Source organism: Bicyclus anynana, chromosome 1 (assembly GCF_947172395.1).
Source record: "Bicyclus anynana chromosome 1, ilBicAnyn1.1, whole genome shotgun sequence".
Classification (NCBI taxonomy): Eukaryota; Metazoa; Arthropoda; class Insecta; order Lepidoptera; family Nymphalidae; genus Bicyclus; species Bicyclus anynana.
Genome location: NC_069083.1, coordinates 14,340,315 through 14,365,213, shown reverse-complemented (window position 1 = coordinate 14,365,213; position 24,899 = coordinate 14,340,315). Strand labels below are relative to the sequence as shown.

Genomic DNA, 24,899 nt, shown 5'->3' with positions numbered 1-24,899 from the left:
CGATTTTGCTTTATTTACTTAAGAATTTGTAGTCTTTGAGGCAAAACGTTACAGATATCCGTCCTTTATATGATAGTGGCTTATTAGTAATTTATTTTCATCTCTGTCCCTCGTCGCATTGTCAGTATTCATAACTGCACTGCAATAACTAAAGGTGCAAAAGATTCATTCATAAATTTGTATTATATTACCTTAATATAATAATCCTTTCCAATTTCATTAGCATCATGACTATTTTTTTTTTATTCTTTACAAGTTAACCCTCGACTACAATCTCATCTGATGGTAAGTGGTGATGCAATCTTAGATGGGAGCGGGCTAACTTGTTTGGAGTAGGATGAAAATCCACACCCCTTTTAGTTTCTACACCAGTCACGACATCATATCGGAACGCTAAATCGCTTGCCGGTAGGTTGGTAACTTGCCACGGCCGAAGCCTTCCACCAGCCAGACCAATTAAGAAAACCTCAATCGGCCCAGCGCTGAGATCAAACCCAGGATCCCCGTCTTGTACATCCACTGCGCCACGGAGGCCGTCTAAAAGTATTTCAAGTGTTGCTTTTAAAACAAATATGATGCTCGTAAAACTCTCGGATCTACTGGTCTCAACTCTCAAGCCCCTTGCAGTCGTCGGAGCTAAACATAGCTGACCCCAGTGGTGCCGGATATTGGGGATTATCATAAAGCAAGTGGATCGGAATCGAGCGCGGTGAGACCGCACAGAGCGCCTCTATTTTAACACCTAGGGAGACGTGGACGCAATTTACGACACGCATCTCACTAAAACACGCTTAGAAGTAGGTATAATTTAGGTACTTATCAAGGGCATGCCTTTATTTGCCAGGTAGCAATTCTGTAGGAAGTTCTGTAATAGCTCCTTTGCCTTCAATTCGGAGGGCGTAGGTTTCGAATCCGACCCGGGCATGCACCTCCGTCTTTTCCGTTATGTGCATTTTAGGAAATTAAATACGGTGGAAACGGTGGTTGTTGTCTCAAAAGCAAGCAAGCTCTATCTCACTCTGTCTAACACAGTACTATAGACAGAGGGCGATAGTCGAAGTCGAAGTGATAAAGACATCGTTACAGAATAGCCTCCCTGTACCAACCGATTTAATACGAGCAGAATTGTTCAAAAAATATACTAACTAAAAATTGTTTACATAAAACAAGTGACACCTCTTCTGCACATTTCCCTTGAAAGTACGACATTCTAAAAACAACACACAGCATTAAACTAAATTCTGGTATAAAAACATTTTCAAATATGTATATCTGTGTAAAATAGTATGGTATGCAGTGGCAATAGCAGAAAACACGACAGTACACGGCAAGGTCACCGCAGGTTATCGTCGTGCTTAGCGCCGAGCTTTCACACTAACGAAGGCGGCATCTTTAGTGACGACTACACAGAATAAAGATCCAGAATGAGTGTTTACAAGCAGCGTGATGAAGCCGGTGAAACTACATACTTTTTTCATAATTTGTATTTTAAAAAATAACACTAACAACAATTACGTAAATTATTATAATGTCAATTAATACCAAGAAAAAATACTCTATCTTATTTATTTAGTGCTTGTGTTACAACAGTTTTTAAAATATTTTAAGACGCCATTTTTCTTGAATAATTTTGAACATTACTGATGCTACGCTTTGTGTCGTACTGACTCAAGAATGTATTCGTTTTTGAATTTTGTATTTGAAACGGCTACGTCACTGTCGTGTTTTGTGCGTTCTATCTGCTTATTATAATCTGTGGACGTATTTTTACTGTTCTATTTATATTTTGTTATTAGCCAAATTCATCATTCATCACCTTATTAACAACCATTCGGCTAACTGTTGAGCACGAATCACCTCTCAGAATGAGAGGGGTTATGCGAATAGTCCACCAATGTCGTTTGACAAACTTCACAGACTTTCTTAATTTCAAAAAGAATTTCAAAATTATCAGGTATACAGGTTTTTTCACGATGTTTTTCCTTCACCTTTTGAGACACGTGACATTTAATTTCATATAATGCACATAAATACAAAGTCGGAGCGGATACGAAATTTCGAACCTACGACCTCCGAATCAACTGTAGAGATCAAATCCACTAGGCTATCACGGCTATCGGTCATATCCACTGGGCAAATTATGTAGTGCAAATATCCTAAAACGGATTAGTATTCTACCATACTTACACAACACTGTTTGTAGCCGCGCGGTGTGCGGTGAATTGGTGATTCTCGGAACGATAACTGAATCTCCCCGATGCGTTCTGGCAACAGTCATTGCGAATGTTGGGCCTTTCATTACATTCCCAACGCGTGCGCGCCGATAATGACAACATTTCTACTCGGTGCGGTAGCGGCGCAATGAATGACGTACCGGCGGGGTGCGGGCGCGGCGCGGGGCACGGCCGCGGTACGTGCGCGCGCGCATGTGGTTGTGGCCACCCGCGCGCGCGCACGGAGCCCGTGTGGTCCTCCCCCGCCCCGCGCACCGCCGAGCCCTCTATGCAAATTAGACCGCGTAGACAACAGATGGATGGCGGAATAAACAAACCGTGTCCTTTGCAGCCGATTGCGGCCATTTCACAAACAACTATTAAGTACACTTCCTAACAAATTCCAGATATATTCTCAAAGTCTCAAAGTCTCAACACAAATCAAGTTATCAAAGTTTCTAACATCTACCGTACTGTTACTACGTAAGAAGGTGTCAATTATTTTGTTTTGCCAAAATCCGTAACTAATACCACGAGCTGTGCAAGCGAAAGTTGTTAACTAGGAAATAAATGTTAAGGTTATAAAATTACGGTCACGGTCGCAAAAACGCTTAACTAAAAATCCAGTTTCTATTTAGATAGCATGCGTGTTAATATTTCTTTACCAAGCTTGAAAATTTTATAGCGCATAAAACTCAGCATCCAATCAAGACACGTATTCTTATAAAGTATGTACCTAGGCGAGTTCCTCGCAAAATTCGATAGCAACATGGAACACTTTTCTAAAAACTGGCGATAAAAAATCCTTAATAGGCCCAACGTAGTCCACTCCCAAAATAATGTTGTAATAGTTTTTGTTCATGGTTGCAACGGTTCAAATATAAAACATCCAGCCAACTTAATCTGACCCTTGTCACGGTTTATATTCGTCTAGAGAGAAAAGACCTCTCAATCTTGTGGGGGCTCACGAGATGAGTGCGACTGTGTGCCGGTCGGCCCAGCACGACGTCCCTACACAAAAGCGAGCCGGACAATCAAACCCGAGTTTTTTGTGCCCCGATAGATGTGTTATACATTTTTTGTTTTATTGGTCATAATTTCACGTGGGGATATTTATGAGCAGCCGCGGACCACCTAATTAAGTTGTTAGGTGACTTCAGGACGTTTCTTATTGTTTAACAGAGGCGGCTTTTGTAGCTCGATAAGGCTTTGAGGCCGTTAGCTGTGAATGTTTGTATTATTTGGACAGTAGCCGGTAATATCATAGATGTTTTTTTCGAACTGTTTATTTAAGAAGTGTTTGGAATAGAATTTTATTTCGATGCTTCGTTTTTGGGTCAGCGTTTTTAGTTGAATCTCTATCGATTGTCTAATATTAGTTTATAGACACATACCGGATGCTCGTGACTGGATTTAAGTGAAATTCTTCAGGAACCATGGGCTTTTTGTGGTATAAAATGGCTTAAGTCTTAATCCAGGGTATAACCTTTCAAAATTGATTCAGTAGTTGTAGTGTAAAGGAGGTTCAAATACACGCACACACACACTAACTTTCATCTTTACAACAATGGCGATTTACAAGATCAGATATTATAAAACAGAAAACTGCTCAAGAGTATTTCTTGCGACTGTTGAAATAAATAAAGATCAGAAAGGAGGACCATACGTACTACAAATTGAGATATAACTCTCAAGGCAGCCGAAGCCCGAGACCGAGACACAAAGTAATGGCGAAAGGGCCGACAGGTGCATCAATAAATTCGCCCACTTCCTCTCCGCTCCTACATATGCGCTTTTTTCACCAAATTATAATTCGAGATGTATACTTTCAAGGAAATCACTTCTTATGATACAATGTATTACAATGTAGAGAAGGTAGAGATTAATTAAATAAAATTATTGATTCGATAAACTGAGATTCCTGTTTTACTTGAATTCTCGAAGGGCAAATGAGCAATAGCTAACTTTCTACACATCTGTCCTCTTTTGATTGGTTAATAGGTATTAGCAGTCTTCACTGTGTCAAAGCTCGTTAGGGTTATTCTGCCGTATTTGTTTCTGCTACCAAGAATCGGTCTGAAGAGAATGGTTACCTGTGAAATTACTGGCACAAGAGATTTGCACTAGTGCCTCAAGGTAACGGTAACTCATTGCAACCAGTCAGGTTTTGTCAAATAGGAGAAAAATGAACCGTGAAATCTACGTTAGTGCCGTCAACTATTAGGTACCTATTTATTTTTTTGTAACCGACTTCAAAACCTAAAAACGTATCCACTAAACAAAAAAACCAAAAATAACATCATAATATGTTTTACCTGCTGATCAGTTTGAAGACGGTGCTAAGCCGACATAGACTGATAGTCGATGGAGTCAAACATGGGTGTTTTGTAAGGAATTCCAAACAACACGTTTTTGAAGCGGCTCAAAATCACCTCATAAACATTGGAATGTATAAAAAAAATTCAATAAAATTTCTCGACAAATATGAATTTAATTAAAAGGCAGATAAGAAAGGGAACGTTGGCGTCGAAAAAGAATATAAACGACTACACCAAATAAAGAAACAACATTTTTACGACAATCATAAATTGGCCGTGACAGGCCGTCTATTAAATAATTAATAAGGATTGCCCAAATCTCGCAGGCAAATGTTAATTGTTTCTATTAGTTGACATTGCATACCAATCAAGGGTAACCATATATAGAAGACAATGGACAATAACAGTAAGAATAAAGTTTAAACACACATTATTTTATCTGGTACGACAAAATCTCTCATAAATAGATATCTAATTGTAATTACTGATTTCAATTATCATTGTAGATGCAAAAAGTCACGTAGACCCGAGAAAATAATAATCATTCATTTGTTGTTATAAATTATGGAGGCTTAAGTTCTAATATCGTAAATGGCAAAAACAGATTGTATGACGACATAGTATTTATTTATTTACTAGTAGATGTCGCGCGGTTTCACCCGCGTGGTTCCCGTTCCCGTAGGAATACGGGGATAAAATATAGCCTATAGCCTTCCTCGATAAATGGTCTATCTAAAACTGAAATAATTTTCCAAATCGGACCAGTAGTTCCGCAGATTAGCACGTTCAAAGAAACAAACTCTTCAGCTTTATAATATTAGTATAGATTTAGTATTTTGATTTTCCTACAATTGCTGCCTGTTTGGAAGCTGCACTATCCCTGAGTGCTATAGGCTATATTTTATCCCCTTACTACTACGGGAACGGAAACTACGCGGGTGAAACCGCGTGAATTTGCCAGTTTTATAATAATTAAGTAATTTAGACATCACTTGTACGCGGAAGTTATTAACAAACATTTCTGACGCTTTCGATCTTATTACGATATAATATGCTCATTTAAATATTTATAAGTACCGTCTAAGTTCGATGACATGTGGGCCTGTAACTTGTGACAAAGTTGTTGTGACGTAACGCCCGCATGGGAAGTGCATCCTCTCACCAAGACATAGTTTCCGGGTGTCAACAGTACGGCTACATAGTACCTATTTAACATAACTATTTCTGATAACTTCCGGTTTGTATACATGTTTGGTAGTATGTAAATCTCATTAAATATATGTATAACTTTTATTTAAGTATTATGCAAGAAATGAAATGGCAGGTTTCAGTCTCATAATAATTGATGTAAAATTAGTATAATCTCATTAGGTAAGTACTACTATGTTGTCTAGTTGATTGGAGGATTTATCGAAAACCAAACGAAATATTTATGGAAATAATAGAAAAGAAAACCTTATAAGCAAAAAAGTATGGCACTGATTTTCGCACAAGCTACGAGTATAATGCTATGAGTATCTAAATATTTTAAAATGAACAATATAGTTAAGTACCAATTTCTCAATATAAGACACTGTAAGCTGCATAAACCATTAGACACTGGAAACTGGTTAGATATCACAAATATAAAGCCACGGGTACCTGTCCAAACTATTTATGAGATGGAATTTTACGAGTTGACAGCCGACCACCCATTGCACCCAATAAACAACGCGCAGCAAGCAATAAATTGCCAATAAAACGTTAGAAAGGCACAATAAAACCATTTTGCAAACGCTACGGAAATATCTTAAAGTAAATATCTGAAGGCAATCAATGTTAAACCAAACGGTTATGAAAACTGTTCATGCTATAAAAATTATAGCTACTTCTAATATCTGGATTAATATTGTAATAAATCCACAGTTACTTTCCTTCACATTTTAAGAAATGTGATAAGTATACAAGAATTAATTATTTTTATTTATCTTTTTTTCTGCTATTATTTACTGTTGTCCTCCTTTTCTCTTGTAGAACCTAAATCTACCCCGAGAAAGTCCCGATCAAATGTTATTTTTATAATAGACGTATATTTAGATGTGTTATCTCGGTTTATGTTAGCCGTTACACATTTTTGCCGTGTGTTTACATCTGCTTTATTTAGTTATGGATAAGCTACAAACTAAATCTTAATATGGCTATACGCTACACATTGTTCCTATTTAACGTTCTTAATTGTAAACAACTTTATGCGATAAAGACCTTATGCGACATTAGCCTCTAACGTTTTAAGTAATTGTAATCGAGTCCTAACATTATAATGTAAACGTTCTAACATCCTGCGCGTCGCGCATCAAAGCTGGCGTCGGGCCGGCGTTGCCGCGCACGTATCGCTCGTAAAATTGTACAGACTACAATTATCCGTTCGCCCGAACTTAACTCGGTTCAATAGAGATTAATTTAAAACACTCAAATCGACCGGACACATGTATGCATTAAAATGATGTTTGGTGAATATAAATTCGCCATGTTTGTCGTATATGGGGCCCAAAGTGCCGCGGTGCGCTGTGTAGTCGACACTGGATGCGAGACACGTCGCGGCAGACGGAAGCGGCTAAGCTCAGACGTAGGTACCTGCCCCCGGCCCCTCCTGCGCTGCATTGGTATTCAACGGGAGGCGCAATGTGCCACAATGTGTTTATCTGATATACTTTTACGGTCTCGAGATTGTATGCAGTCGATAGACGTCGTTCGGTCAAGAAGTGAATAATTTCGAAGAACATAAAACGTACCTTGAACCCAGAGCTGGTCGACTCTCGTGTGTATCTGGGCGGACTTGAGGCCGACGCAAAACGTTGAGAGGACGAGTATCGCCACGAATAGAACTTTCCCGGCGTCTCCTTGGAGAAAGCAGCCCAAGATGAACAGCTGCTCCTGGAGCCACGCCCGGATCCACAGCGATGTCCTCCCGCCTTCGATGTTACCCTGCAACAAATTATACCTTATTAGACCCTTAGTTTTATTGTTTTTACTCCCTTAGTTCCTGTTCTCAGGAATACGGGGATAAAATTTAGCCTATAAAACTCACAAATAAAGTGTCTATGTATTAGTAAAATCATTTTCAAAATCGCTTCTGTAAATACAGAGTTTTCCCTCAACAACTTCACTAACCTCTTTTTAATTAAGTAGTGTAGATTAAAATTACCATGCATATTAAACATCCTTGCTGTATATTGCTAAGTTTCTAAAGATTAACAGTATGCTGTTTTCATTTAAATAAATAAATTTGTAAAGCAGATAACAAGAATAAGAGAGAAACAAAATGTTTATCTTATTCAGAACTTCAGTAGACATAATACAAGATCCTGACCTAGAGTGACCTTCCCTCATCGTGGTTTTAATGAATACAGTTCACTTAGATTACTCTCACTATTAATACAATACAATAAACAACAAACAAAATAGGGTTGGCGTGCATTAAGAAGTACGAGCCATCATCATCAGACGATGGACGTATACTACTGGACAAAGGCCTCCAAGTCCAGGGCTTAGAGCCGCTTACATTGAACAGCTACCTGCAGGTATACTATGTCATATACCAAGCCATACCATACTATTTTTTTGTTCTACGAAACATTACGAGTATTTAGAAAGCGTTATGGCGCCACCTATATGGTGGTCTGTGTCAACCAGTTTTATAAGCCCCCCTATAAGTCATCAGTGAACAGTAGCGGCTATTTTATCTCGGCATCTACATTCCACATCCACAATGCCGAGCTTTGGCGGAATATGTAATAGCGGAGTTTTAAACGTCGAAATAATTTCTCAGTTGATTGTGATTAATGAGAGACGCGGGCGGGCCGAGCGTGGCGCCACGGAGCAGCCGCCGGGAGACCGGATAAAGCTTGGCACAGACAGGTTACATTTATTTATTATTTATTAGGATTGACCCATAGGCAATGATGCCTCAACCCCGAAAGGGGCCGAGGGAGGCAACAACCGTGTATTGCTCGGGTAAGAAGGTTAACCTTCAAGGCTTTAGATTTATCCATAGGCAAAGATGCTTCAAGCCAGAAAGTGATTTCGCGGAGCAAGACTCCCGTACTTTTACCGAGCAAGGATGATACTCTCGTGGTACCCTCCCTACTCGACTCACCACATTAACAGGAAAATACCGATTAATTTAATCCAGGTTTCTTCCCATCCCATTACTCTGGGAATATCGAGATAAAAAGTTACCTATATGCTTTGACTATCGCTGTGATAATTTTTATCTAGATCCGTTTACCGACGAGGAGTATCAAACGTTTAAAAATTTTCTTTGTTATTTACTTATTTTTTGTTATAGCGTGACTAAAGAAAAGACTCGGTCCTTTAAAATATCAGATTTTTCTTCTTGCCAAGAATGTTTTTAAGTTATGGCCCAGAATTGCAAAGTTGGTGGTGCTACACCTCCATACCTCGAAGAGCGTCCTAAATAATGTCATTTGATAGTCCATACCAAAGAAGGACTGCGTATTTTCTAACTGACTAATGTCTTCGACTATCTCGTGTGGACGCAGCCTTATCCTAAGCAAACTCAGCGTCTCGATTATGCAACACGGGACAGGACATGAACGATTATCGATTTGCAAACGCAATGCATTCCTGATAATACTTCAACTGTGATCAAGGTATTGCTAGATATGATCTTATGAAGGAGTCATATTCATTTAGATTTTAGTCAAACAATTTATTCCGTCAACCTATAGAAACAGTGTCTACGCTCCAAATACCGTTTCTAATATAGAAAAGTGGAAGCCTGTGACCTGCAGTATTAAAAATAAGCTGATGATGATTTATAAAATAAATCTTGTTCTGATTGATATCTTATCGTATCTTATAGCAGTATCTGCTAAATATACCAATCAGACCTCCTTTGATTTTTATATGCGGAATAATAATAGTGATTGAAAACATAGAAATTGCTATTTTTATGCTGTCTTATGTTAGAAAAATCTTCCTACCAGTATTATCAATCGGTCTAAGAACTAAAATAGAATACTTTTCTAAAGTCCTTTTTGTAATGTACCTCTAAGTCTTTTTGAAATAAACTGTTTGTAATGCGAAAGCAAAATTTCATATTGTAATATTCTTTAGCTTTAAGCCTTCATTAATGTTAATAATAAGTTGCTAAGTAATTATTATGGCAATTTACCTATTGCAAGCACCTACAATAAATAAACATAGTATTCAAACTTAAATACCTTCATAACATATCAGCTTGAGCCGTGAAAGCTATTATTCTGAGCAAAATTATACGGTTGCAGCAAAAATGCTTAACACATTGGGGTTTCCTTTTTATTTTAGCTATAAATTAAGCAATTAAGTAGGTTAGTGTAAATTTATGTAGGCATGTTGTTTGCCAGGTAACTGATGGAAAAAAAAGATAAAAGTCGTCCGACCGCCCGCGGTAAACGCGCGTATTTTTTATAGGTAGGTAGGTATAACCGTTTACGCTGCAATAAATACAAAATAAATAAAAAATACAAATAAAAATATACATCATAATCTTACATATCAAAATATATATTTAGGATTCTATGAAAAACTGGTCCAGTTAGGTAGGTCCAATTTCGAGAAAGAGGTGAACCGCCGAATTCAACTCAGCTGGGCAGCATTTGGAAAACTTTGCGATATCTTTTTGTCCGAAATTCCTCAGTGCCTGAAGACAAAAGTCTTTGAACAGTGCGTGTAGCCAGTGATGACCTACGATTGTGAGACTTGGTAGCTAACTATGGGTCTCATGAGAAGTCTCAGAGACACACAGCGATGGAACGAGCTATGCTTGGAGTATCACTGCATATCGAATCAGAAATGAGGAGATCCGCAGAAGAATCAAAGTCACCGACATAGTTTACGCGACGAGTCGCGAAGCTGAAGTGGCAATGGGCGGGGTACATAGTTTGATGGACGTTGGGGTCCCACGGTGCTAGAATGTGCTGGATGCATTGGGATGTTTGGAAGTCCCTACAAAAGGCCTATGACCTGCAGTGGACGTCCATCAGCGATATGATGATAATGATGAAGATGGTGATGGTGATGATGATGATGATGATGATGATGATGATGATGATGATGATGATGATGATGATGAAAAACTGTAGTTTGTAAATCCAAAATAGAGATTTTGGCGCCGACAAAACTAAACGAAATGAAAATTGAAAAAAAGTCATTGATTTGTACCCAAAGCGCGGGGAATAAGTCCCTGTACTCTCTGATTGAAGTAGTAACTCTTAAGGTGAAGCTATTGAGGCTTCAAACACGTTTAACTGCATCGGAATCCGGTGCGATCCCCTCAGCAAACAACAAAGTGGGCATTAGTGAGGAATAGTGCAGTTTAAGTGAACGGTACGTTATAACCTCGTATTACATAATGCCTGCAGCTAATGACGGTCATTAGACGTCGTCTGACTGGTGCGTATAATTCCAGAGACCTCCATAGGCATGACGTTAACCTCGGTTCCGAACAACACACGTAATACCAACGGAGCGAGTTATTCGTTGATAGATTATACGATTCATGACAGATAGTGTGCTCAGTGCTGTAAAAAGTAGAGTATAGATATAGAAGAGACTATATAGAGCTGTATTAATCTATGAAATGAGGGAATTATATACGTGTATACCTCTTGTCTTTATATACCTACTAATCCTTATATGCCTACTCGACATTTAAATACTCCTTAATAAAAAAAAACATCAGCCACGTTCTTCAACACAATTAATATTCTTCTTTACCCTTAAGTGCTTACCTCTATCAAAAGCCTATTCTAATAATGGATACGATAATAGTCTAACAACAAAAGCCTGTGCTAGAAGTAGCTACGGCAATAGTCTAACAGCATAAGCCTGTGCTAGAAGTGAATACGGATATAGTGCAGCGACAAAAGCCTAGACAAATAATGGTGCAGCAATAGTCCAAAGGCAAAAGTCTATACTAGAAGTGAAATACGGCAACAGTTTAACAGCTGTGCTGAAAGTCGATACAGCAATAGTCCAACGGTAATATCATAACCGCAGACCTCTCAAATTTCAGTATTTGTAAAGATACGAGTAAAAGGAAAAAAAAATTAAATGGTAAGAAAAGTGAGCGAAACTCACATTCGTATTAAAATAATAGCTTGGATAGATAAGAGAGAACTTTAGCCAAGAAATTAAATTTTAAAGAATAATAGTACAGATTGTTATGGTAAAGAACTTGCTAGGGTAACACGATATAGAGTAATTATGATGTCAGATAAATAGCAACAGATAAAGTGTATGGTTTAAGATGAATTCCTCCGGATGAATGGAGAATAAACCGGAGGAGTCACGCTGGGTGGGCGTGACGTCACTGTCGGAATGCGCCGCGTCCCACGTGGAGTACGACACACCGCCGCCAAACAACTCCTTCCAAGAACCTTCATTCATCTAATATAACGATCAATACCTGGCTGGATATTGCGAATGAGTAAATGCACTTATTAATTATTCTTGGAACTGGCTAATTATCCAGTTACGATAACTATGAAACATTTGATAATTTGAAATAAGTAGGTATAATATACAAGTAATTTTTTATAGACGCTTTTGCATTGCAGCCCTGTGTCTATCAACCTGAGTCGTCTGTGTGTCATTTATTCATCAAGTTTACATCTAGCCTCATGTAGGAAAATAGCAATGCTGTGAAATGTCAATACCTTTATGCCAGGCGGTAGTTCTTTCCCAAACGAACTTTACTCAATTTTAGTATATACTATTAGTAAATCGTTGGAATACACCTAAATTACGGAGAACCAGTGAAACAAAAAATAAGAAGAAAATGCTTATTTTACTTAAATATACATATAGGTATAAAGATTACAACATAACAAAGTTCACAGCTATCTTTACGACTAACATTAATTAGCATTAAAGAAGCTAAAAGTCATCATTTGATATCATCGCCTCAACCGTCAACAAACTCCTGAGAGTTACACGCCTCAGACGCAAATATAGGATTAGTTGGTGATCTGCACGACGGAGACGTTTCCTGCTGATAAGAGATAGGTCACCGGCAAACGCTTTCTCACGTCTAGCGCCGCTTACTTAGCGATAAAAGGTCTCGTGCAAACGTTTTCAAAACACTTTTTTTCAAGAATTGAAACTTATTGAAACAGCAGTTTGATTTATAACGTCTAATTGCATGAACGATTTAAGACTATGTGCCCTGTGTGGGCTAGTTGGGATACTCTGATAGCGTGACAATTGCAAGAGTAACGCAAGTATAGCAATCATTATCTCCTTTACCTTATCCCAACTTAGTGTGGTCGGCAAAACATGTCAATCTCTTCCATTCACTTCTATCGTTCGTCAACTTATAGATACCCACTAATTTAACGAATGTTAGAAGCCAACTACTGTGTTTACACACATTTTCTATTTCATACACTCCAACAATCTTTTTCTTGACTTTCCTCTTCTCTGGTGTCCTTCCACTCGGCATTCCAACATTCTTCTCGTTCAGGTTTTAAGACCGTTTTGTATATTTTACCCTTAAGTCTAAGGGGCATTCGAGGGTCACACAGCACGCCTGATACCTGTCGCCATTTTATCCATTCCGCATTAATTCTAATATTCACATCTCTGTCCATATTGTCGTCATTTTGTAAAAGCGACCCGAGGTACCAAAAATCGTAACTCGCTGGTAGGGTTACACCATTTAAGGCAATTGTGGAGAAATGCAATGTGACATCTAAGCCCAAAAACAATTATTCGGTTTCCAGAAATTATCTATGCAATCTATCTGAGTTTTATAGTTTTCAAAATTTTAAGCAGCAATGGTCCGAGTAAACCCTTCGCATCACACTCTAAAAGGAAGGTACTTTAGCTATGGCCTCAAGTTCACTAGTGAAGAACAACCATTCCTGCAGTACACTTTTAGCATGAGATATTCCTACTAAATGTGTAACTACTAAATGTGTGTGTGATTTTATGTATTAGAATTTGGTAGACGATGATTACTATCCACGTTGAAGTAACCTTTTTGTTTTTGTGTCACACAGTTTGTAAGAAAAACTCAAGCTTATAAGCAAGTAATATGCCCTTTGCAAAGAAATTAGATCTAAATAAATTATATAAAAAAAAAATTGTTTCCAAAGTAAGTAATGTATTCAGGTTTCTACCATGTTACAACTTACAATAATGCATACGGTTTACTAAAAATGATTCTTAATTCAATTTTAATACAATCCTGATCTCTTTAATCATCATTTATGAACATAAGAGACGATGAAAGGAAGTTGACTATGTGAACAAACGACGCTAACAATATGTCAAAAGATAAGTAAGAAGCAGTAAATTACTGTACGTACATATCGATGATCATCATAAGATTGAAAGGATGGCCATAGTAAAATAAGGATATGACGACAACAAACTGTCAATTACAAAAGGGCTAACATGGGGCCAACATCTTGAACCCATTCACAGCCACTTGTTCATTCAGTTATCGACTTAGGTCAACGTTTTTTAATTGGCGCAACGGTCGTCACCTTCCTCGAGCAAGTTGTCTTCTGCACAATTCTGTGACCTTTTGACAAGGAGATGTAACTAGTGCCCTTTATCACTCCACAGGAAACGCTGATGAGATAAATTTAGACCACATGCGGATGATACGCGGCTCGCCGGCCGACTTTGTGTCTTATCGCAGGTCGTGCCCGTTATAATTATATCTTTTTGATTGTGGGTAAGGCGACTGGAAATAGTATTTCATATTCATTTAGGATTTATCAGTCTACAGAGAGCTCCGTTCATACGTATCTTAATTGCGTATTGTAGAAGGATGATTACGATGTAATTATACATTTATTAAAGTAACTCAGTAAACAAATGGTGAGGGTGGGGTGACTAGTTGCGATAGAAGTATGGTGATACTGGTTAAGTAAAGCCAAGTTTCTGCAATTTAAGAAATGCGGAATGTTTTAGTTGACACAGTTGCATCTTAAAGACTAAAATTACTTGCCTAGTAGCTTTAATCAATTAACGTCTTAAGAGTCTGGTAGATGATGATGGCAAATTTAAATATATTACAAAGTGCATAGGGATTTCAAATTGACTTCGGATGTCTACCAAGTCATGTCTAACCTTCTGAAGGACGTTTTGGATCATTGATTGACTTTTGCTAAGCATATTCCAATACACTTCGTCTTTTTGTTGAAGAAAACTAAATGAAAATATCCACCGATTTCGCTCTTTTAATATTTTAAAATTAAATGATGGAATGTCGTGACATTTTGTTTCCAATGTCTTCTACTAAGACATGATAGACAAAGCACGACTCAAGACAATTCAAGCGGTTCTGTTATCTACATAATAATGCATCGAAGGCGTGGCCCCATCAAAATAGTTCGTGCTTTGCCTGCCCCTATCTGTAAGATAATTACTAAATCATTTTAATTCTTATCATTACTGTTTCTCATTTTAACAAGATTTCGTAAGATGAACTACCTAATTTAGATTATGTTTAAGTATAATTTCCCGATAACTTTTAAATTATTAGCATAAACATTAATTAGTCCAATAACTCGGTTTCTTTTACTCGCGGTAAATTAGTTTCTGAAGTACCCTTTTTCTCTAATTCATAATTACATTTTAATTAGGTTAAATAATAAAACTCTATAAAAATATCTGATCTTTCTTCTAAAATTCAGTTTCTATTAGTCTAAACTAGACCTGTACCAATAGTTACTTTCGATATTCTATAGATAGAATAACTGCTAAGCAACTTACAAACAGATTACACTATGAAGATGCTTTATTCAAATTAAATTCACGGAATATCTGCAATCTACCATTCGGCATAGCGTCCAAGAACGTTTCGAATTGGGTATCTTTGGTTAGTTATAATCTCAATGGCCAGAGACAAGGACATGCGTCGTCAATTGGCCAGTCGGGCAGCGGACAACAAGCGCTTTTGAATGTCAATGACATGAGCGTTCATGACTTTACGTAATCTTAAAATAATGTTTACCGCCGAACATCGAAAAAATACATTTTTTTGCATCTCATAAAGATGACTGATGAAATGACTTAATTCTCATTTCTCTATTACAGTAAATATTGACCTTTTAGTTTAGATCATTGAAAAATCAACAGCACTATTCGATTTAGGAGCGGAAAGCTAATCAATAAAGTCGAGAAAGTTGCTAAGATCCAAGTTAGACGTCCAGCGGAACCGGTCTGAACCGCCATATGATGTCGGGCCCACCGATAATGCACTAGGTTACTGGAAAACATACATCGTTCAAATAAAAACGTAGAAGTCCCTTTACATAACTCAGCATCATGATTAGGCTTATCGCATTAAATTATAAGACGATAAGAGTTTTAAAATACGACTTCCACAAATGATTTCTTTAGAGAATTCAGCTCCCCTTGCCAAGTGGCACGTCGATTCTCTTTCTACAAGCGCTAACGCTTCTAAAACTAGAAAGATGTATGGGAACGACATTTGCTGTCGACAGTTCACATGATCAAGATCTGTCATTCCCATACATTTCTCTAGTTTAAGAAGCGTTAGCGATCGTAGAAAGAGAATCGACGTGCCATTTGGCTAGGGGGGCAGATATCTAACAGTTTCATTATTATCAGCTTATTTAAATACACCTTCAAAGCTAGAGCTGTCTAGCTCTTAGCCTTAGCTCGTTTGGGATGTTAGACCCACTACATTTCTGCAGTGAAAGTTGGCGAATTTAGGGTATATTTTCGGCTATCGCTACCAGATATTGATAATAATAATCGGAACAACTTAACGTACTTTTCAAGGAAAGGTGTTACGACAGCTCCCCAGTTTAGAATGCTACAGAAAATTACTCGGAAGAACAAAAAGCTCAATCCTTATCCAGACAAAAGTCAAAAGCTACTTAGACTAACAACTGAAACAACGAGATCCAAAGGTTTCGAGATAATATGAAAGTTAAGCGACTAAAAAATTACAGCGAACTCACGTGAGGCATCAGATTTCTAATAGAAACATCTAAAGGTCTAGACAGAATGGACATATGGCAAATTACTGAATCGGAAGCGTAAGGTAATGATGGGGAAAAATGACAATGTGCAGCGGTGCGAACAGGCCACGTGTCGCGTTCACTGAGCCGGCAATCACCCAAATGTTTCTACGTAATTCAACACTTGCGGTTACGTTGTTAAATTGCCTGGATTCTTTGCGGTTTGTCCTGATTTCATAAACGCAGAAATTGCACGCGTGTTCAGATGAACGTCTTAACTTTGTGGTTGCTGGCCATTTTGTTTTTGTTTCACACATATTGAATTGATGTTTAATGGATAATTATTATGTCTAAAATGTGTTCAGTATTATATATTATTGTAGTAAATTCTTATGACACATACTTCTGATCCAATCGATTTATAGGAAAGATCAAAATCAATGTAATAAATAACTTATTAGCAGTCAGCAAATGATATGAAGCTTTCAAAATGTAAACAAATTCCAGTAATAAGATTACATGAGAGTAATAGTATTGAATGAAAGCTTCTAATAACGATCGGATAACTCGGCAGTCAAGGGTTAGTGTCCCGTTGGTTTTAGAAGTGATGCCATTGACCCATTAGGTATTAGTTGAGATGAGCGGAGCTTTAAAGTCGGTCTATTTATACTAAATGGAACCCCACGTAATCTTAGTAATCCCTTAAAGATGTTCAATTCCAGAAAATTTGGATTAGAACTAATCCCTATCGAGGGTTCGATGATCTGAAGTTTAATCCTTTACGAGAGATGAATGTGAAGCTTTTGACACAAGAAAGCACATACATTGTTGTAACGAGGCAAGTTTGTTGTTAGTGCCAACAGAATCCGTAAAAGCTAATTAGGTATTCTATTCTTATAGAAAATACCCAGAAGTCCGATGCACATTTGAAAATCGTGGGTGTAGTAACAATCATTTATAGGTTTCGAGCGCAGCTGCCGACCGCCGGCGCACGCAATGTTTGGAGGAAGATAAACAATAAGGAAGGAAACGAGTGGAAACGAGATAGAACACAACCTTAAAGAAAAGGAAAGCACACCTTCTCTTAACGAGTAGGAAAAGGAGGCATGATCGGAAACCACAAGATGTCTCAATTCCACGAGGCGAACGCTGTGCGGTCCTACCAGATATACATTTTTTAGAAGTGCATTCTTTATTTTAAAATAAGTTAACAAGTATGTTTAAGTTTAAGTAATATTTCTTGATGGGCAGTTATAATATAATTGACTTTCTAAAGGGTTTTATGCAATCGTTACTTTGTTTTAAGAATGTGATCTAACTGTTTGGCAAAAGTTTTGGTTTTTAGTTGATTTTCCACTACCTTAATTTCGATAGTTCGTATTAAATTTTCGTAATTTTGACATATCTGAATATTCACGTGACTTTAAATCTAAACTGGTTTATTTTCATTTAATTTCAGATTTAGGGATTTCAATTACGTTTTACGGGAGAAATTCCCAGACAATTTCAGTAAATCATCAATAAAGTATGAATAGTGAGACCTATTAGCGACAAACGGTATTTCTCAATGCTTTTGATTGATACAGGAGTACATAAAACGTTATGTTTTTAAATATACAATATTTATAGCATATTTGGGAGACTGTCAACTAATCGATTTAGACTTTGTAAGCTAACCACATATTGAACGATTGTTCTTGCGGCAACAGATAACATTGAAAAGGAATAAAATCCGTCGTCTCTATCCACGTTCGGCGCTCTACACTTCGGCGCCGCTGGGCGCTCGGCGTTCGGTCCCCGCCCGACCCTGCTGGGCCTTAATTGCTTCATCTCGCATACGACCGACTTACATTATACCTACCCATATTATTATGCAGTACATTATCATACCCACAGCTGTTTTTTATTACTGGTAAGTTTTAGAACTTTCACGAAGCTTTTCGCTTTTTTTTTTAATTCCTGAATTTTATGATCTCAGGTAGGGAATTATGTGAGCCATTGAATTTACACAATAGATGTACAATTACGTGATTAGAAGGGATTAGTACGATTTTTACGATGCAAGAAAGAACTACCAGTACTAGCTTCTAGGAAAACTACCTTCTACGAATTGTAGCACATCAATAAAGCATAAAGCACATCAAGCGATTATTAAGTAAATGATGATTTTTAAACCGAACTTGAAGTTATACCAATAAAAAAGAACTTTAAACAAAATGTAGAGATTGTTAGGTTATTTAAAGTTTTAACAAATTTTTAATTTACATTTCATGTTTTTTTAAAGTATCCACCTGTGTGTATAATTACGTTTTTCAATATCAAACATGCACTTATCAATGACGTTTCTCGCGTAAAAGCCTCCAACGTGAGGGCGGCCTTGATAGTACACACGGTTACCACTAGTCGGCGCCACGGCCCCGCGCTGCCGCGTTCCACAGCGATTGACGTTCGCAGAAAAACAATCACACGTGCAATATGACAATCGCAACTTGACACTGATAGATTCTGAACACTGCACCTTCTCGAGTTCGGAGAGCGCTAGCGCGGCGTCCACCCAGCTGGTGCGGACGTACAGATCGGCGCTGTGGCGCGCCTCGGCGGCGGACGGAGTCTCGTGCGCGGTCGCTATCCGAGGATTCGAAGGAGCCTCGGAATCGGGAGCCACCATGATCTCGGGGCCAGTCTTGTCACCAGTATCCTCATGAAGACGGCTGGAATCCGTCTCGCGGCGCACGCTGTCATATCACTCGCCGCCACATAACCACACACTTGTACACCGGAATCCTGCACTCTGTTTATCACTGCCCGTACGAAACACGGAACGGTACCGGGTTTTGTTATCTGCAGACGAGGTAGCGTGTCGACACTGGCGCGACCCGAACAACACTGAATCGAACGCCAGCTAGATACATGTACTGAATGTTTGTAGAGCCGCCATCATGATTCAACCGATTATGTTGCCGCTCTGGGACGCGAAGTCGCCCGAGCGACGCCGGATATTGTCGAAGCTCCGGCCTGAGGACCACACACGTTATGCGCCCGTCTCGCTCTTATTCTGAGAGGGGGGGATGTGACGCAAAAATAAAAACATTGAATGAAACTTACGAAGTTACGAAGTCGCAGAGTACGAATAGTAACGTATTGGAAGCTTAAAGCTGTGTTTTGACGATTTTAGTCTTCAATATGCCATCTATCTACTTTTCAAAGACATTTTATTCAAAAAGATTAAGAGGTTATAGATATGCTGCATCTTAACAGTCTACGGAAGCTGAAAATAACATGAGCTTTAAATGAAAGCTTAATTATCAAAGCTTATTTTCAGTAATTGAAGTTATTACACACAATTACAACGCACAATTGCCACACAGAGGAAACGTTTGTCGGACAAACATTTCCTCGGTGCACAGATAATGAAGGCGGATCAAACATTCGGACATAGGCACCGTATCATTTTGTTTACAGAGTTTTCTTAGTAAAAAGTGAGGCGAACGCGCCCCCGGCCGGGCGACGGCAGACCCTTTGAAGTTACCGACATAAAACGCCGCCGGCGGTGATTTAACTAATGAATTTATTTAGCGGGCGTGCCAGAGTGCCGCCGAGTCCACCCGGCTCGACCGCACTAAACTACAAATCTATCGCCCGGCTACATGTTACCATTATCGGATTGTTCATCAAAAATGGTCCTTCGTGCCACGAAGAGTTAATCTTGTGACATGTACGGGACCCGGGACGATCCATCAAAATTAATGACAGCTTACAAAATTATTCGTGTTTTATTTTCCACCGAGATGAATACACATTACGGATTCAACAAATCCATGACAACACCTAAGATTCGAGTCGCTTAAACGGAAAATATACATAATAAATAATGATTAATTCAATTCAAGCGTACAGCCTTTTAACTAATGTTACGGACTGGGATCTGAAACTCAAAGAAACTATTTGTATACTTTACTTCCAAATCCTCCATAAATAAACACAAAACCCCTAATAACCTTCCAGTGAGTGTGCGCTTACAATTTTTAGTGTTAATACCGCCATAAATGTTATGTAAAGTGATATAAGCAATCCTTTCTATTTGAAAGTCGGACATAAAATTTCGAACAGTCCAATTTTATTGCTATGCCACCAGTCTGTTGCTATGGTATTCATTTACAACTATTCCCTAAAATTTAATGTAATAGGCACTTATGGGAGCTTTCCTGAAAAATGTCTACTTATCAACGACTTATTTTCGCATTGTATTGGTTGATACAGCATTTGCAATTTTATTTTTACTAATCTTATCCAGTCAGATGTTTTTTTTTGTTTTGTAAAGGCCATGTTTTTAAACAACCAAAATTTACTAGTTCTTCTACTAATTACCTACTCGTGTTACAAACCGTGATTGCCCAGTGGATATCTGCCTCCGTATCCGGAGGGTGTGAGTTCGAATCCGGTCCGAGGCATGCACCTCCAACTTCTCAGTTATGCATTTTAAGAAATTAAATATCACGAGTCTCAAACCTGCCTGTGAAGTCTACCAACCCGCATTGGGCAAGCGTGGTGGACTATTCTGAGATGAGACTCGAGCTCAGCAGTGAGCCGAATATGGGTTGATAACGACGATGAAGTTAAAAGCATGTGTTAAGTAGGTAATGTTAACAGTGAAAGTTGCTTATACAGAACAGAAGACGCTCATATATAACGCTTTTTGGTTGTAAGTTGTGCAAAGTGCAACCAATAACCTATCTGATAGGTTATTGGTTGCACTTGATAGGTCCTATCAGATATCAAATATAAAAAATTGACGGCCTCCGTAGCGCAGTGGTATGTGCGGTGGATTTAATGACGGAGGTCCTGGGTTCGATCCCCGGCTGGGCCGATTGAGGTTTTCTTAATTGGTCCATGTCTAGCTGGTGAGAGGCTTCGGCCGTGGCTAGTTACCACCCTAAAACCACCCTAGAAACCGATAGGAGCGTGGATTTTCATCCTCCTCCTAACAGGTTAGCCCGCTTCCATCTTAGATTACATCATCACTTACCATCAGGTGAGATTGCAGTCAAGGGCTAACTTGTAAAGAATAAAAAAAAAAAAAATAACTATTAAAAGTAGAGATTTTTTGTAGGTAATGAAAATATTTCGCATATATTTTATATGATCAATATTCCCGTTTTCCCTTAGGAGTGGGAAACGATAGTGCCAACCGGAGTTACACCGAACCCATAACATCTCGATGTTAAGTTCGATCACTTTACCGTGGTGATATTCAGTCTTGAAAATGATATTAAAAATATAATTCAAGGATAACATGTTGTTATTCATATATTATCACTTGAAAATAACTCAATATTATTATAAACGCATGAATAATAATGACTTCATTTCGTGTGCGGGTCATAAAAAAGCAATTACAGGTACAAATAAATACATGCCTCATTAATACCCAATGACCGCGAGTCGTGTCGTTAAGTTAATATCAATGGTATTTAAAATTATTCTTTCCACCTATCGAGTGCCCATTAAGATGTCAAATTGACAAATGCGCCATCGCGCAGCAAAGCGCCGCACCAGACGCCCTCTGAATCTACGATAATAATGATTGCGCAATTTAGGACCCCGCACCAGCGACGATAAATCCTTTTTGTCTAAGTGCCTGTGATGATCAGACCTCTGTCACTTGATAAAAGTTCAACAGTCCATGCTCCTACGATAGGTAAGTGTGGTAGGTAACCATCATTATTTTCTTCTAGATAAATGAGAGATCATCATTCATGACCCTCAATCGTCCTAACGTAAAGAGTATTTTTTTATATTTTTATCGTGTTAAATGAAAAAAAAAATAATAAAAGAATTCAACCGACTTTCGACACAAAAATATTTACTTACCCACTAAACTAAAAACGGAAAAATACTCGTAACATATTAGGTGTATTGTGTATGTCGGCGAGTGAGTTATTTGATCGGTTAGTCTTTTCTTCCGTCATGTATATAACCTTCTGATCGGTTTGAAGGCGGTGGCGACGGAAAAAATTAACAAACGCACTAGTCGTCTCTGTGATTTTCGAAAGTTCCCCTCGAATCTCCGGGACTCCATCATTAGATCCTGATGACAATGGGACCACTTTGTAATATACCCTTTCACACAAAAAAAGAACTTATAAAATTGGTCCACAAACGACGGAAATATCGCTGCACATACATAAAAAAACAGACACACATCCGAATATAGAACCTCCACCTTTTTGTCGGTTAAAAATCATGTCCACTTAGCTTCGTAGCCACTTCGAAAAACACCTCCAAAGACTAAACTTAGGGTCTCTTACGAAAGGATGGACGATTGAGAACCTTTGTTATCTGGTAGCTGCTGCCTGCTCCCGAAGCAATCATAGTCCAAACTACATTACCTTACTTATGTCAGGAGCTCAGAGTTATATAGGTTAATAAATTTTCAGATTTTTTGAAAGAAACTTTGCAGGTAAACTGACGAAGGACTGGCCGACACTGGCTCTCGCTTTTATAAGATTAATTTAAACGCCGAGTTAAAGAAATCGGATGTGTCTGTTTTGGAAATGAAACTTAACATAAAAAGTGAACCAAGTTCCAACGCCACTACAAAATTCTACGTAGAACTTATTTCCCGATAACTTTTCAGGGTTGAAGAATTTTGGCAAATCAAACATTGATTTGCCTAACTTAACAATGAACAGGGCTGAATCTCGCTTCATTTTCAGGAGTCGATTAAAAACTTGATCATATTATTATGTAATTAAGTAATATTACCTATTTACTTAACTATAAAGACGTCGTTTACAAATGCACTTTAACCTCTACAAAATAATTATTATTTTGATTCAAAGTTTCAAGCATTTCTCTATTTTATTCTTTGCAAGTTAGCTCTTGACTATAATCTCATCTGATTGTAGGTGATGATGCAATCTAAAATGGAAGCGGACTCACATGTTAGAGGTAGGATGAATATCCACACCCCTTTCGGTTTCTACACGACATCGTACTGGAACGCTAAATCCCTTGGCGGTACGTCTTTGCCGGTAGGTTGGTAACTAGGCACGGCTGAAGCCGTCCACCAACCAGACCTAGACCAATTGAAAAACCTCAATCGGCTCAGCTGGGGATCGATCCCAGGACCTCCGTCTTGTATAACCACCGCGCATACCACTCCGCTACAAAAGCCTTCAAAGCATTCATTATTTTAGATATTATTGAAGCCTTCGTCAAAAGGCTAAGCAAACCACCTTATTAATCAACATAATTAGTTCAATTCAAATGAATCTGATTCTCAACAATAGTATTATTGTACTGCACGTTGTCTCAAATACGAGTAACTCAAACAAGCGGATTAATATCTCACCAACACCTGACGACAACACGATTTCACAATACCCTTCCTGGAATTTTGGGAAGCGTAAATGTATCTATTGAATCAAATTTACTCTCGGCCAAGAATGCAGCGAGATCCATCCCGTGATATTAGGCACCGCAAATATACTATCGTAGCAACTTTGTTGTTGCAACTGCATCATTCTTAAACCCATATAATAGGGTCTATTTTACAGTAACAGCTTTTCTTTACTGTGGATAGTTTATGGTATCTTCGGGGTGGTTTACCTTGGACATTTTGACACTTCGGGCGAAAACGCAGCGGGACGTCTCTCTATACATCTTCTAGGAACGTCGCGTGGGATAGGTACGATTGAGACCACAATGTTGAACAGTTCAATTATAAACACGGTGTATGCGACTAACAATGCACCTACGTCGACCATATAAGTAGAAGACCTATATTTTGTAATTGATATTTCCACGAAATCGTTTCTTCATAGCAATCTCGTTTTGGTGAATGGAGTAAACTTTGTCAAAACTCGACTTATTCTGCTAATTACTAATTTTTATTCAATCAAGTGATTAAAATCTCAATTCCTTTCGGGCCTAAGCATTTATTTATTTACGTCTGACTTGAAAGTTTTTTTTGGAGATATATGCATGTGATTCTACTTCCCCCTTTCCCTTCTACTTTTCTAAGCTAAAATTGTTTATATATTTTGCCTATGTTTAAAACTATTACTATCATTATATTTTATTATCCTAGAACAAAGTTCGCAACTGTCAGAAAAGTCTGAAAGCGATAATAAAAAATTGAATGCAAGCAATGAAATGAAAAATCCTGAACGAAGGTTCAAATTGTATTCACCAATTTGAGTATGATTTATAAAGAAATTTAGATTAAAGTTTTGTGTGAATTGAGTAAAGTTTATTCAAAAGATGTCGGAAAAATCCTGACTTGTAACTTTACTGGTGAACGCCGCCTGAACCAAAAGATTTACCTATAACATGTCCTCAAAAGCTAAAAAGACATTACAATAAAAAGAAATACAAGT

The 24,899-nt window shown here is 38.1% G+C and overlaps 1 protein-coding gene across 1 annotated transcript in view; it reads right to left on the bottom strand.

Annotated features, from left to right (window-relative positions):
* LOC112052161 (protein patched) overlaps positions 1 to 19,478 on the bottom strand; it is a 39,982-nt gene extending 20,504 nt beyond the window's left edge. The window contains exons 1-2 of the mRNA XM_024091128.2: positions 19,037 to 19,478; positions 7,303 to 7,495 (exon numbers count right to left, since the gene is read on the bottom strand). Coding sequence (XP_023946896.1) covers positions 7,303 to 7,495; positions 19,037 to 19,186 — 343 coding nt within the window. The 5' untranslated portion in view covers positions 19,187 to 19,478. The remainder of the gene's footprint in view (positions 1 to 7,302; positions 7,496 to 19,036) is intronic.
* Positions 19,479 to 24,899: the final 5,421 nt, after the last annotated feature.